Source organism: Anguilla anguilla, chromosome 15 (assembly GCF_013347855.1).
Source record: "Anguilla anguilla isolate fAngAng1 chromosome 15, fAngAng1.pri, whole genome shotgun sequence".
Classification (NCBI taxonomy): domain Eukaryota; kingdom Metazoa; phylum Chordata; class Actinopteri; order Anguilliformes; family Anguillidae; genus Anguilla; species Anguilla anguilla.
In genome coordinates, this window is record NC_049215.1 from 4,113,590 (window position 1) to 4,130,250 (window position 16,661).

Here is a 16,661-nt window from a genome sequence, read left to right on the forward strand (position 1 = left end):
GTGACCAGGCCAGTGCCCCCGAGCAGCCCACACGGGACCAATTCCATTCAGAGTGGGAGGCAGGATGTTGCAAATGCTTCTGGGTAACATAAGGAAACGATGCTGTTGAGATGGCAGTTTCCTCAACGCCTGCTGACTTAATTCATCAATTTTCAGAGCTCATTTCTGTGCTAAAAATTGGTACTCTGCTAAGGGTATTGTCTAGCTATAGCTTTTTTTATGGCAATTGCATTTGCCAGTTAAATTGTGTATTGGTACATGACCGTGATCTAAAGATTTCAGAACATTTTTGGTGATTAGCCTGCTATCCCACACATTATTATTTAACAGGCTATCTTGATTGTTCATCCCCCGCAAGTATTTCAGGAGCACATGTCAACCTTTAAAGCCTGTTCCTCTGTGTGATAAGCCATAAAAAATAGGTTATTCTCTGTGCATGACATCATTATTCTCCGTGTATTACATCACCCCTCTCCGTGCATAGCGTTCTGTCTATCTGAGCATGATATCACCCCTCTCTGAGCAAATATCCAGGTAGAAAATCAGGAAGAGGAATTGTATCAGCTTGGCCACTGTGATGTCACTGAGGATTGACTGTGATTCTGGCTTTGCAAGAGACACCAAAAAAAAAAAAAAACATTTTCAGTTTCAACCAATTTCTGTGTTTCTGCCATCAATGTGGTTTTGTCTTGTCAATGCTCAGTGTCTGATTTTGTTGATGTAATCAATATACATTATTGCACAGCTGGTGCCCACAAAATATGGCTTTCCATCAGTACGAGCGCTTTTATTATGAAATATTTTATATGGCGTTCCACAATCTTCCGTTTACATTACTCACAGCACAGCTCATTGTGTTATACTAGGGCTGCGCAATTCTGGTCCTGGAGGGCTGGTGTGTATGCAGGTTTTTGTTTCCACCAATTTAACCAGACTAAATGAACTGTATACACCAACACTGGTTCACTCATAGATTAGATCGCAGTAAAATGTTTCACATAGGGACACAATGACAGACAGACTTCGGCTGTCATTCATGCACTTATCAAGAAATGTAGCAAAAACAAGTCAAATGGCGTAAATGTTAAGGCTGATTAAGGAATTAAGGCCGGACGTTGTCATGGAAACCAGAAAACCAGGTTCTTTGAACCTTTTCCAGAGGCTCTATATCTTTCTTGCAGTAGTCCTCAGGACTGCACACAGTACTCTAAGTGTGGTCTGACAAAGATATTACTTAAGATAAGTGTAACGTCCTTGGATTTATACTCAGTACTTTTGGTTACATATCCCAGCATCCTGTTGGCCTTCTTTACTGCTACAGCACATGAATCTGAAAGGCTTCGATCAACTATTAATCCCAAGTCTTTTTCAAATTGAGTGCAATCCATTTTTGTGCTCATTTACAACATCTTTTATATAGAGAGCTGCACCCCCCATCTCTTTTACTCAATCCGTCCTTCCTAATAAGTTTGTGCCCTTCTGCATTATATTCACCCCCACCCCCTTCCTCAAGCCACATCCCTGCAATCCCAAATATTTCATGGCCCCCGTTATTCAGAACAGCCTCAAGTTCCAAAAAATTCATTTCTATTTAAGGAAGGTGACAAAAATACGTACACATCACAATCAAATCATTCAAGTAAATGCATACATAAGCATACATATGCTTTCATAGACCTGCACATAATAAATCACTTACATAGTGGTTGTGTTGCAAGAATAATACAAAAATGAAGAAATAATAATGATGATGATAATAATAATAATAATAATTTTTAATTAGAAAAATGAAATAACAATAGCAAGAAAATAAATAAATGAACAGACAAACAAACAACAATAATGTAATAATGATAACAAAGAATGCAAACAGGACAAAGGAAAGTAGACAATAATTTAAAATATGAACACGGAAAGAACGAACATTCGTGTACATGCAGGCATGAGAAAACCATTACTATATGGACCTCGCTGTGTGCCCAGTGGCATTGTCAAAAATACATTTTTAATCAAATGGTTGGTGATTATAGTTATTAGAAATAAGAGGAATGTTGTTCCATACTCTTTTCCTGTTTATGTTCTGTCCATAATCTTTTAAGTCTATATTCCAAACTGTAATGGTGCCCATGGATACATTCAAGGTTTGTTGCAGTTTCTTATACAGATAGGACACTAATCCCCCATCTCAATGCAAGCAGAGCATTATCTTCATAAGTGGATGGATAGCTCAGGCCTGCTCCCATGGTACACCTTATGTACGCATTTCTGTTCTTAATTATGAATAAAGATTAAAGGATGTTCTGGCTACATTAAGTGATTGTTTGACATCTTGAAAAGACCTTAGGCCATTCCTATTTAGGATGTTTGATAAAGTATTTACTCCTTGGTTATGCCATTGTGGAAAGGAGATGGCTTTGCCCCCTATTCATAATGAATTATTCCAAAATAATTATGCTATTTGCTGGTCAATATACTGTTTATTTTCATTGACCCAGTTTTTCAACGTATTGCCAAATGTACACTGAGTGAGCCACCAATTGTCCCAAACGGATGCTGCAATAAGTATATGGTAAGGCAGAGAAAATGATATCTTAAAGGAAGGATAAGGTTTTTCCAATTCAAACCATGCAACACCAGAATCCTGCTCAAAACCATCTTGTTAGGGGACAAAGCATGAAGTGTTTTTACCCATGGTTGTTGCGTTGGTCACTCTAGCACGCACAGTACGCCCGAGCTGATCCCACAAGTGTTCAGTTGGGTTGAGGTCTGGGCTGTTGGCAGGCCATTCCATTCAACCACATTGGCTGACCTGCGACGAATCCTGGTTGAGGAATGGAATGCCATCCCACAGCAACGCGTGACCAGGCTGGTGACCAGCATGAGGAGGAGGTGCCAGGCTGTTGTGGCTGCGTATGGTTCATCCACCCGCTACTGAGGCTCCTGACTGTTTGTTTAATGAATAAAGCGTAAAATTACCAATATGTCTTGTTTGTTCCTTGTTACTGATGGAAAGTTCAATCATCCAATCCCCCAAACGACTCAAAACAATAGAGTCAATACCAACAGGAGAATACACTGTTTGACATTGGCAGGGAAATCTAGCACATTTCACTTGGGACCCCACCCACATAATCAGCTGTGCTGCCCATCCCACAAATGCATGATCCTTACAAATGGGACATCATTGTAAAGGGAAACGAACAGGCTTTCCAATGATATAAGATACAATGCTAATTATACAGTAACAACAGAGATGATCGACCAAACATAAATTTCCAAACTTTTTTTGATGAGTTTATCTCCATTAATAAGAGATAACGGGTACCAATGTGAACATAAATTAGAGTCTTTACCAGTCTTATTGAGCAAGGAAATAATTGCTGTGTTAGCATCTCTATGGAAACTCCCTTCCAGGAAGGTGGGTTGCATTATTCAAAGTAGAAAAGGACCTAGTTCAGGCTGAAATGTTAGATACAGTCCCGGTGGAATACCGTTCCAGCCATGTTTCATGTCTTTTAGTGCGTTATACATTTTGTCAAGCCTAGTTTGAGCTACTAGGGAAGGACAGTTTGCATGCATTTGCAGAATGATCAGACGTTGACATATGGTACATGTTGGTTTTCTGAACCAAGTGAGCTATCTTGGCAGATATCAAGATATAATCAGTCTTTGAATGTGTTTGGTTTCTAGGCTGAAAAGAAAGCCAATTGTTTCAAATCTGGATTATGAGTTCTCCAAATGCCCACCATAGCATTATTATTTGCCAGATTCCAGTTGCTGGTGGGGCATTAGTAATATGATTGGTAACCCAATTGTCATATTGGGAGGACAACAGATAAACAGGAACGAAAAAATGAAAAGGAACCATTCCCAGTTTACTTTTTACATAAACAATATGGGCTCACTGATTACAGATAGGTCTGTTCATTTCTATGTGGACGATACCATCATTTACACTTCAGCAAGTGATAAAGATTTCAAAAGCTTGCAGGCTGATTGTCATGCCATTAGATCTTAAACTTGTGCTTAACCCCACCAAGACAAATTATATGCTCTTTAGCACATCTAAAGGGAAACATCACAGAAATTTTAATATTCAATACTGTTGATGGTTTTGAAATTCCGAGAACCCAGTGGTTAAGTATCTGTTCAGATGAAGATTTATCTTTGAAATCATATGTTAAAGGACTGTGGGAAAAAAAACAGTTGGGTTTTTTCTATGGGAACAAAAACTGCTTAATAGATTAAAAGTCGTTCAAAAACATTTTTTTCCATCTGTACTGCATTACGCTGATATAATCTACATGCATGCTTCCGCCAATCCCCTCAGCCTGATGCAGTGTGCAGGTTTATTTGGGTGGTAGTTTTACAGCACATGTCAGAAAGTAGCCTCAAACTCGCTTAGAGCTAAAAGAGAATATGACTGCCTTATATTCATTTACAAAGCAGTGTTAAATCAGCTGCCATCGAACATCTGTTCCCTTTTTTGGTTTAGATCTATAACATGATGACACACTGGCTCTCAGGAATATTTTACTCGATATAACCATTGTATGAATACTGAATTAGGGAAGACCTTTTTCACCTTCTATGCATCTTTTACATGGAATCAGCTTTGCTTCCCACTGCTTGTACATGGTACAGTAGAATTCCAGAGAATACTACCATGGAGGTTCTGCTCCTAATCTTTTCCACTAATTCTACAAATTTGTCCAGCAGAACCTCAAACCTACTCTTACGTATGTCAGATGCCATTACCTACATGAACCATGACCGCTGTATCCCTTCCCACTCTGGCCAGACGCTTGTCCAGCCACTCCAAGAGATCTCCTACCTGGGCACCAGGCAGGCATCATACCATACAACACTCCTTGTTTGCGCAAGCAGACTATACTGTCTCTGTTATGCTGTTATACACCTCTAATTATTGAGTCCCTTACTATCACTAACTCCCATTTCCTGGAAGTTTGAGCCATCAGTCATTAGTCCTCCCACTCTCAAGGTCAAGGTCCAGGTCCAGTTCCCGCAAGGGCTGGAACCGACTGGACACCACAACCTCTGCATATTGCTGTCCCTGTGTGGCATGCACAATCCCACAGACTGGCTACATTCATTGCGTTTCCTGTATGCACCAGCAGAGTGTTCTTCACTCTAATCCTCAATGACACTCGGGCTGCGTCCGAATAGTCAAATTCCTTGACCTCGATGGAAAACGTTATTAGGTTAAGGAAAGATGTGAAGGAGAATTCATAAGGATTTAGGAAAAGACAACTGAAAAGAGAAAAAGGAATTGTGGGACGGCATTATCTCCTTTCCTTTCGTAAAGGACGGTCCAGTGTGCCCTATGCTAAAAGAGATAAGATAGGAAGCATTGAAGCACCTTTCCTTAGCATTTAGAGAATTCGAACAGCTCTTATCATGGCTGCCACTTAGATACTTCCGGGTCATTTCACGCAGTTAGGAACCTTCCTAAGGAAAAAAGACTATTCGGACGCAGCCTAGTATTTCTGTTAATCACAGTACTTGCTTACAATGCTGGATTTTTTCTTATGGTTATCATAACCATTAAGGAACAGTGAGGCCTGCTGAGAAGTCTCAGTGAGAATATTCTGTAAATAAACCCAGTTTTCCTAGGTAGAGGAGATTATTGCTGTTTTAAGGAAGATTTTTAGTTAAAACAAATGTATTTGTTTAATGTGAGATTAAAAAGGGACATTCCATCTAACCAATATGCAATATATTGCCTTATACATGGCCTTTAAGAAAGTATTCCAGAATATTATTGAATATTATTGTATTATTGAAACTGAGCTCTCAGGAGAACAGACAGAAGTCCAAGTGGAACAGTAGTTGTGAAATCAGTGTGTTCAACATCATGCCTTGAGCAACTTCAGTATGTCTGAAGTACCGAGATAGACGCTGAGATACATTCACTCATCAGTAGCTCAGTGTATTTGTGTAACCTGCACACAAACACAATAACATATACACAAAAATGCATACATGTACATCCATTTTTTTAAATTCTATCTTTCTTTCTTTTGCTGCTTCAGGGGACAAAACCTTTCTCTGAAGTTTTGACATTCTTCCCACCAGTTTGGAATGTCCACCCAGGCTCGTGCTCCGTACGGCGGTCATGGCAACCTTCGCTGTCAGTTCATGAGGGCGCAGACAAGCATATACTGTCCTCATGATCATGTGACCTCAGCTGCCGATTCTTAATATACAGCTTTATTTTTTATAAATTTGATACCAGCCGTGGGGCCCATCAATGTACTAGACCAGTGCCTCCACAGGGCAAGCCTCAGTACTTTTTAAATCCAGCTGGAATGTCGCACAGTAATTTAGGTATAAATACGGTAAGAATTTCAATCAAAAGTGAGCACATATTTTACAAATTCCACATATTATTACAAATTCAAATTTGTTTTGTATATAATAGACTTTTCTGTGTTTAAATTTAATTTACCAGTCCGGTTTCAGACGGCTCTTGCCTTGTTGGTTGCCCCCTTTTTACTACTAAGATGGTCAGAAATGGTGCTAAAAACATTTGAGCTCATGTAAAAAATAAATAAAAAAATGTGTTGCTGTGATGTTGAGCAACAAAGTATTTTTTTTTTACATGAGCTCAAATGTTTTCAGACGGTTCTTGCCTTGTTGGTTGACCCCTTTTTCACTACTGAAGTGGTCAGAATTTCTGCTGAAGACCTTGGAACTCATGTACGAAAAGCACTTGTTTCAGTGATGCTACTCACTAGGCCACATGTCCTCTTTCTCACTGAAACAAAACATATCGCGCAGCGAAAAACAGGATGCAAGATTAAAAAAGGCCTCCTGAGCTTCATTGTATGTCGCTGATTTAGTATATGCGAGCTTTGTGGTTTCTGACACACTTCTGAAAAGGATCCAATAACAGGATGCGGGATGGACTAGTTATAGCCACATCTGAAATAGCATTTCAGCAATTCATAATTTTTTTTGAAAGTCTTAAACACAAGACTGCACGAGTAAAACTTAAAGTAGCTTAAGTATTATTATATACTCTAAACTGCTCCCTTCACGTGTATGCTTATTTTGTGCTAAATGTACATGTAGTGATGGTAGGGTGAATGTAATTAAAATGAAAGGTGATACAATCGTCAAAAACCAAAACGTAACTAACAAATTGCAATTAGTTGAGGTGCTGAGCATAGACCCACGAAGAACGAAAGTGAAGCTCACAGCTCTCCTAAGCTCACCTTCATTGTGAAAAACAGACAAAGTTCCTATCCCTTAAATTTCATCGTCTGTCTGCTCCGCATGAAGATAATATTTACGTTCTCAGTAAAGCTGAAGCGGGGTATTTCTCATAACCCTGTCGTTGAAAGCGAGCTTGCTTCCTCTACGGTATTCAGCGCACTCTGGAAAACATGAGAGCGTTTTTCTTGCAAACGCTGAAATTTGCCCACACATTTCCTCCGCTATCTGCAAAATGTTTAAGCCCGGGGAACGAGAGTAGACACTAAAATGTCTCCTGAAATCGTCAGCGAAACCACTTCAGTGAGCACACTGTCAGGATTACACCAATAAAGGAAAGGGGGTCTATAAATCATAAGCCAATCACAGGTGGGAAAAACTTAAGAGGGCGGTTTGCAAACTTAAAATAGTGAGAATTATGTGATTTTATGACAGAGCAACCTCCACTCAACTTTTTACCAACTGATGGGGCATGTCTCCAATAATAGATATTAAGCAAGTAAGCAAAGATTTTCAAGGAATCACGGACAGAGGGGAAAGGTGGTCGATACAATGGATGTAACTTTTACTAACCATTGAAGTCACCAGCTATTCTACTGTGTACATGACCTTATCTGCTCACGCTGAAGAACTGTGTGAGCCTCAGACATTTCTGGCCTGCGGAAACAGAAGAACATCATCAAAGCTGGGCTGATTTTGTCCTGTTTAAGCAGAAGAGCTCTAAGCAAACCACAGCCAGTTATGTCCTGCAAAAACACCTGTGGTTCACCCTGGTCTGGTGAAATATACAAAGATTAGCTGCAGCTGACTTTGTCTTATTTAAAAATGTTAACAGAGCCTAGGATGGCTCTCTCCTGCTAAACGGATTACAGTGGCAGACTTGGTCTGAAAAGCCTGTTGCTAAATTTGAATGTTAGTTGCACTGTTCATATAAAAAGACCTCAGATTCTATAAAATGGTATTCTCTAGACATGTTTGTGTGTAATCTTTCACTGAGGTACACATTTATTTAGGTAGTTTAACTGTGTCTCTGTAACTGGCTAGTACTATTATGTTTAGATAGCCCAATAGGACAACTGCAGTTACACGTTTTTGAATTAAATGATAAATTCTAATAATTATGATAATACATATAGGCCTATCTTTCATAAGGGATCACATTCTAATCTCATATACAAAATCTTTTCCTTCCAAGTAATAAAGAGGGCGATGGAAATGATATCACAGGTAAAGGTTATGAGTGTTTAATAGTTCCAGGCAACAGCCTGTGTAGAAAACACCTGAAGACGTTTTTAATGTCTTCGGATTTTAATGTCCCCAGAACCTTTGATCGCCGCTTTCACAATCTTAACAGAAACTCTCGCACCTCTGAACTATTTCCTTGATGTGTTTCCCCAAAAAAACACACCCACGCAACGATGCACACGCGCAGCAAAAACAGTACATGCGACGATGGTCCCTCCATTCTACGGGAAGCCAGAAACGATGGCTGAGCGCTTCTTCCTGCTGTTGTTCGTTCCACTGTCTGTAAGTTTTGGCAAAGGTAAGTTTTTTGTTTTTCACCTTGGTTTGTTCTTTATTGTATTACAATTACTTTCTGTTGCTGGTGCTTTTCTCATCCTTGATGCAATTTTTCATGCGATACAATTTTTAAATTAAAAAAAATTTTTTTAACCAAGCGTAAATATTTTGTGTATGTACGGGATACATTTTTAGACTGTATTATGTTTGTCACAGAGAAGCACACATTCTCTCATATTGCATTAAATGGTTTTATTTGGAAACCGGGACACAATTTATGACTAAATTTTAAAAATATATGAAGAGGAGAAAATATTGGCATTTTTGAGGTCTCAAGAGGTACACATTCCACCTGTCACCAGTCCGTTTGTGACTGCATGTACTAACCTGAGGAACAGTGAGCAGGAATCCTTCCTATTGAAATGCTTATAGTTCTCATGAAATAATAATTACTTAAAGGGTTTTTAAAAATAGGTAAGTTCAAGTATCTTTAATGTAGTTGTTGATTTATTTTAATTTGAATTAAAAGATAAATTACTGAAACATAAATACAATGATCCTTACTCCTTTAATGTAGTTTTTTTTTCTCGATTTACAGTTGGAATTTTAAGTAAAAATGAATTACAGTAACATGATCCAATGATCCTTACTTCTTTCTAACTTACAGTTGTTAACAGTATAATCATAATTATTTCCATTATGTTTGTCAAAACTATCATTAAAGTATCATTCATTTCCAGAAATAACCGCACAACTGCAGTATACCACAAGAGACACAAAATTATTCATAAAAGTATTTTTAAATCTAAAATTTCTCAGTTTTTAATCACCAGGACAAAGAAAACAAAAAACAAAAAACAAACACAGTAACACAAAAAAGGACAGTCAGAGGACAACACCAGGACACCAGATACAAGCACCATCACAGTATGAAACATTACCATGTCTGTTCTGCATTTGGGCATGGAATTTACATCAATACTTTGCATTTTTACACCTTAAGCACAATGCAAGATTTATTATATATAAAGAAATGAAAGACATGTAGTATCTTCACAATTCTTATTTGGGGGGTGGGGGGGGGGGGGGGGGTTATGCTTCCACCTGTGATGTCTGGGAGCAGGCTTGACTGTGACTGTGGGTCGATTCTTCACTGTGACTTTGGATCCATTCTGCACTGTGACTTTGGATGCAATCTTCAGTGTCTGTCTGAATAAAACTCTTCTCTTTCCATCCAGAGTTCCGAGTGGTCCAGAACAAGACCCAGCTCATAAACCCAGACGGTTCTGTGACAATCAACTGTGAGCTCCATGACTCAGTGGAGACCTGGGTGATGCAAGGCTCTCTCAAATGGAATGGCTCAACAGTCTGTCTGCCGTCAAACGAGCATTCAAACGAGTGCGTCTGGAGAAACAGTTCGCTTCCTCACTACCAGTTCACACTCTTTAACCCGCGACTGGACAGTGAGGTTGCATATGTATGCGAATTCAGAAGGATGATTCCCCCTCCTGTACAAATAAAACAGGGGGCAGGCACTAAGGTGGTCTCAGGTCAGTTTTTGGTTTCTTTTTCATCCATCAATAGTACGTCACATTCTATGGTTTTATCAGCCTGTAGCCATGAAGTATGTACAGCAATGGCTATAGAAGAATCCTGAAAACCACTGCAGGGAATACACACAGGAGATAAATGAGAGGGTACTGAACGTGTCTGTCTGTCCGTGTTTTATCTTAGCACCATCGCAGCCGTGCGCCACTGCAGCCACAGTACTGCAGTGCCCAGAGCCCGGGCCGCTAAACTGGGTACTGCTGGGCCTGGCTGGCTTCCTGCTTCTCTGCTTCCTGGCTGTCACCTGCGCTTACATAAGGCTGAAGGTAAGAACAGATGCGTCTGTGGTACAGCGAAGCCACAGTGCAGGAGGGCCTGTGGAACACAATGAGAGTCCACACAGCAGAGGGGTGTTATGAGCAGCAAGGGCGGTGTTTGGGTTAGCATAGCTGGGGGTGTTAGCTTTAGCACAGTAAGGGCGGTGTTTGGGTTAGCATAGCTGGGGGTGTTAGCTTTAGCACAGTAAGGGCGGTGTTTGGGTTAGCATAGCTGGGGGTGTTAGCTTTAGCACAGTAAGGGCGGTGTTTGGGTTGGCATAGCTGGGGGTGTTAGCTTTAGCACTGTAAGGGCAGTGTTTGGGTTAGCATAGCACAGTAAGGGCGGTGTTTGGGTTAGCATAGCTGGGGGTGTTAGCTTTAGCACAGTAAGGGCGGTGTTTGGGTTAGCATAGCACAGTAAGGGCGGTGTTTCGGTTAGCTCAGCTGAGGGTGTTAGCTTTAGCACAGCTAGGGGATGTTGACAGGGGTGGAGCCAGGGAAATTTTTAATGGGATGCTCAAGATAGGACCAGCAGCCATTTTGGGGTGACACAGAAATATGAACATAAAAATGTGTCCAACTAGAAAAAATTGTCTATTTTAGGCACCTAAAACACATAACTACAAGTAAGGACCAGGCAGTATGACCCCTCTATTAAAACATACGTCATATATTAACACACCCTTACGAACTGAATTTAACGTGGCTTTATCATCTCTTTCTGATTTTGCTGCGACTATACAGTGGGCTCGACCACTAAAATTGTTAGTTCTGCCCAAGAAAAAATGCCCTGAAAATGCAATGGCGAGTGGGGTGGCTAGGCTTCAGTGCAGGGTGACCGCTCTGTGTATATCTCCATGACTACGGTCATTTACATTTCCATGTCTATCCTCATCACCGTGGTTACTGACCTGCTTTTGTCTACCTGTGCACAGGTCCAGCAGGAAAAAGAAATGGATGGTTCACTGACATACGTCCCTATGCAGGTATGATGATTAAATTAGTCACCTTCAGAAAATTGACCTCAGCCATATTACATAAGTGGAAGTACTGATTACTCATGTAATAGCAGACTGTAGCTATGGTTAATAGCAGTTGGTTATGTAGTTAATATCAGTCTGTAGCTGTAGTTAATAGCAGTTTGTAGCAGTGGTTAAAAGCAGGATGTAGTTACGGTTAAAAATAAATATAGCGATGTGAACATGTGCTGCTCAAAGTGAAACGAACAGAAAAAACATTTGGTGCTACATAAATGACCTCATATTTTTTGAATAGCTGAATTAAATTTTTTTTAAATGTTATTGTGGAATCACAAATAAATTTAAAAAACTAAATCCCCATTGGAAAACTGTTTTGCCAAAGAGATATAGCATAACATGATAGGTAGTGTCAACTGAAAGGATTATTAGCAGTAGCACTGTTATAGTCTGCCACCAATAAATTAAGTACTCAGCCAAACTATTAAAATGCCTGGGAAGCGTTCAGCTGTATTTGCATGCACACACGGATGTCTACATTTATTTAATTTCTTTAGATGTATGTGTATATGTTTATATAGTATCTGCATAGGTGTTTGAATATATCTATATGCATGTAGAAATATGTATATTTGTGTATGTGTGTCAATTTATGTAGATCAGTGTCCAGATATGTATAGATGTATTTAAATGTGTGAACAGTTCATCCGAGTTTAAATACTGTGTTCGTCTTTCTTTCTTGGGTCCTGTTCAATGCAGGCTCACATAGAAGAGCCAAACCATGCAATTCATAGTAAACTTTTATTTACATGTGTACACGAGAGCCTTGTCTTGCACAAGGTGCAAGCACATTCTTAAAGGATGACACTGAAAGAAAGATTTTAAGTGTGTTTAAGAAGTATCATTATCATTTGTACTTACGCAGTACCCGTACTCTGTTCAAATCTCATGGAACAGTGACACAGTGAAATAGAGGAACTATAAAATAATGCTAAAAAATCCACTATAGATATAAACGTGTAAAAAGAAATAGTCCAAAGACTAAAGTGCTTCCTTTTTTTGTCCAACAGCCTCCCCAGTCCCACACGGGAAACATGGTGAGTAGAACCACCCAGAACAGAACAGAACCTCCCAATACTGACGTTGTTGTATGTGCTCATACAATCATAAAAATTGGCTGTGTGGATGATTGAATGCAAAATTCAGTTAGCTGAGCGGACTTACGCACATTTGCTGAGTATCTTTATCATCATTTATTTTGTTTAATAAGATATTTGCTATATTTCAGAGGAATGGTGACCCTGAAAGCAACACCACCTACATGGACATGCGCAAAATGCAGTTGCCAGGCAGGATATCACGAAGAGACATGAACTACAATTCCCATCAGATGAAATGCTGATATCTCAAGATATGAACTACAATTCCCAGTAAGCCTTTACCTCCAAGAGTGACAGGATATCTGCCAAAGAATATGGATTACGTGACAAGAGTTCATCCCTCTGACACTTCAGATTTCAAGCATCAATAAGAAATACCATTCCTTTACACTTACACAATTCAAGCAGTATTCATTTCTGACTGAACCATTGGGAATTAGTAGAGCTTGTCAAACCAGCATTGTTTTCATACCTTTTTTATACCATACCATTTTTTTAAGTTCCAAAAGGAATATATTCACACGTACCACTTATTCAAAAAAAAAAAAGAATGATCTATATTTTGAGAAAAAAGTCCTGTGTCCTGTTTCAGCCTTAACTGTTTCAATATAAACAACCCCCTTGGCCTTTTTAAAGGGCAAATGGTTTACATACTCTAATGGTTCAAAATAATTCACTTGCAATGGCTCAGTTACAGGTCACTTCAGTAGTTTATTTTACCTTGAATGTGTAAAACTGTAAATATAAACACATTAGTGTGCCCTGATAAAAGCATCAGGTTTTTCTAATTGAATTTCCTCTTCAGTGTAATATATTCAAAGATATATAACAACAATAGTGCAGCAAAAACATTTTAAAAGCTGCCAACAGTCTTTTTGTAAAGTCCTAATTCATGTATATCCAATTGTATGTCATGTTTTGAATGACCTTCAGCTGTTTTTGACCTTCAGGTAATAGGTAAAAAATACAAAACAGACTGCTGTTCAGTAGCAGAAAATATTGTCTTTAAAAAATAAATTAATTTAAAAAGATTCTGTAAAATATCTGTAAACATGCTTATATAACAAAGAACATAACAAAAGTACACAGACCTTTAGCTACTGATGGAAGTTACGTTACATTCTAGCTTTTGTTTTCAGGCATGTGTTCTGCTACGTACTAGTTAATTTTACAGACTGGCATATTGCTTGCTGACCAGCTTTTATCTATGCTCTGGTTTTCTAGTTCAATAAACTTTTCTGAATTCAAGGTAGACCTCACCAAAAATATTTGTGTCTACATTTAGTTTTCATTGTAAATGTTGGAAGTTTTCATTTGCTGCTAGTGCTAGTTAGCTCGTAAGCACAATGTGGGGCAGCAAAGCAAAGGCCTTGTAGCAGGTCACTATGACAACACTCTCTGTCAGCCCTCAGGTTGAAAATAATGATGTTGCCCTTGGTTAGGGGGTAATTTGCCCTTTAGCTTACTGGTAACATGTTTGCCTGTGGAACATTTGGATGAATGAGAATCCCAAGTTCAGATCTCACCTCGGGGGAGTGTTTTTCACTTGTTACACTGGCTTACTTCACAAGCTGGTCAAAGGGACTGCATTCAACTTTATGCCACCGGTTGGAGCCCAATAATGATTTGTCTGACAAAGTGACTGACCACTCATTTAATTGCAAGAGACATCCCCAGACATTGGGATTGGCGGACTTATTTCACATCAGAGTGCTTACCTGATCAGAATCATAGTACTGCGAGTTCTGAGGCCGACAGTTAAAGCTGTGTACTCACAGACTCAGAAACAGGAGCACATGTGGGGTGACACAGACTTGTCTGTAGGGACACATCCAGTGCGTACGGGGATGCATTGACCAGAGAGGAGATAAATGTGAGTATGTCAGGAGAGATGGAGACAAGGGGAGACGCTGTGAATTGCCACAAAAACATAACTACGGGTGATTTCTGCTCGTATCTTCCATCTGTAATTTCTGCTGAGAATGGTGCTTTCCTCAGATAACGGCACGCAAGTCAGTGCTCCGATACGCATCATCCCACACATCACATCGTCCAGCTCACCACATCCGCTCATTGTGTTGTCTGATGAATCTCACTTGACTTCCCAATAGCTGGTGCAAGCTCGCTTGTGTTTACTCTGTACCGTTTCACCAAAGCATTCAGACTAAATGAACGCCAGTGGATTGCAGCACTACTGGAGAAAATAGAGGTGGGTACATACCATTGTGATCCCATTAGTAGGAATGCAGTAGTACCTCTGCTCACAGCGAAAGCTTCTATAAGAGGGGAGTCCAAAAAGGCCCCGTACGGGTGCAGGTTTTTGGTTTGGCCCACCACTATGACACCTGTTTGAACTAATTATGTAATTAGTCATCATCTTCAATCAAGACTTCAATCAATCGTATGCAAGATAGGCAATGATACCGATCTCAGCTATTTCCATGTTTATGCTTATGGTAAGGAAAATGTCAGACGGTTATACGAGAAAACTGAGGTCACTGCACAGAAAATGATCTGTGTTATTCAATACGAGAGTATCTTTATACTCACACCCGTTATCACCTCTATTACTCATTATGACAGTGTGCTACTCGCAGTTACAGTAGTTGAAGGTTTAGGTTGACAGTTGATGTATTCATGGCAACACAGTACTCTCACAAGCACTCTATATAAGAAAACATGTGCTGTAGACAAATTATATGTGCTGTAAAAAAAAAAAAAAATTTTATACACCGGGGATTGAATATGAGATGTGGTAATGTTTTATGTAATGCATTAAAAGCAGGCAGTTGTCCCAGATAGGCTAACTCTCGGTCTGTGACTGTGTCCAAATAGTCTTTTTTGCTTAGGAAGGTTCCTAACTGAGTGAAATGACCCGGAAGTATCCAAGTGGCAGCCATGATAAGAGCTGTTCGAATTCTCTAAATGCTAAAGAAAGGTGCTTCAATGCTTCCTATCTTATCTCCTTTAGCATAGGGCACACTGGATCGTCCTTTACGAAAGGAAAGGAGATAATGCCGTCCCACAATTCTTTACGGCAACAACATTTAAAGTGAAGCACCATTCGGCCGTTCACAAAAACAAACGATCAACATGACTGAGTTGTGTGGTGGTTCTTAAGCTGTTATATGCATAGGCTTATAATCAGATCATAATCAGCATATTAACATAACACAAAAGTCTGTCTTTCAAGAAAAATGGATATGAGACGTTTTTAGCCAGATTATGTTTTTAATACCATTACATTACATTACATTACAGGCATTTAGCAGACGCTCTTATCCAGAGCGACGTACAACAAGTGCATTGGTTCATGATGAAGAGGTGCAAAAGAAACACTAGAGTGAAGTAAGGATCGTAGTGCCAGAAGTGACCACATCGATCAGGACTCCAACCCTGTAGAGTAAGGTGTTCAGCAAGCAAGAATCCTACCAAGTACAAACTAGCACTGGAATCACATCTAATCACACCTAATCAGACAAAAACAATCCTGCCAGATACACTAACATAATCATATTATCCTAACTAGGTACAGTGAGCTAAACTATAGGCTAGGGAGGGGTGGGGAGAGGTGCAGCCTGAAGAGATGAGTCTTCAGTCTGCGTTTGAAGGTGGTGAGATTCTCTGCTGTTCTGACCGCCACGGGGAGGTCATTCCACCAGCGAGGGGCCAGGACAGACAGCAGACGGGAGCGGGAAGTACAGACGCGAAGAGGGGGAGGTGCCAAGCGTCCAGAGGTGGCAGAACGGAGAGGTCTGGCTGGTGTGTAGGGTCTGATGATCCTCTGGATGTACCCTGGTGCTGACCCCTTAGCTGCCTGGTATGCAAGCACCAAGGTCTTAAATTTGATGACACATGTTTGAAACTTATGAATGATGGTATGTACAGTAGTAAATTTGTAG

The 16,661-nt window shown here is 39.8% G+C and overlaps 1 protein-coding gene across 2 annotated transcripts; it reads left to right on the plus strand.

Moving 5' to 3' along the window:
• The first annotated feature begins 6,971 nt into the window (after positions 1-6,971).
• Positions 6,972-14,007, plus strand: si:ch211-67e16.3. 2 transcript variants are annotated; one of them, XR_004762502.1, is made up of 6 exons: positions 6,972-8,763; positions 9,996-10,307; positions 10,492-10,631; positions 11,558-11,608; positions 12,670-12,696; positions 12,888-14,007. XR_004762502.1 is itself a non-coding variant. In XM_035392834.1 (6 exons), exons 1-6 carry the CDS (start codon positions 8,548-8,550, stop codon positions 12,999-13,001), a joined length of 876 nt encoding a protein of 291 aa, XP_035248725.1. In that variant the 5' UTR covers positions 6,977-8,547; the 3' UTR covers positions 13,002-14,007. The 2 variants fall into 2 exon arrangements, 1 of the variants encoding a protein (XP_035248725.1); XM_035392834.1 differs by having other exon boundaries at positions 6,977-8,779.
• The last annotated feature ends 2,654 nt before the right edge of the window (positions 14,008-16,661 follow it).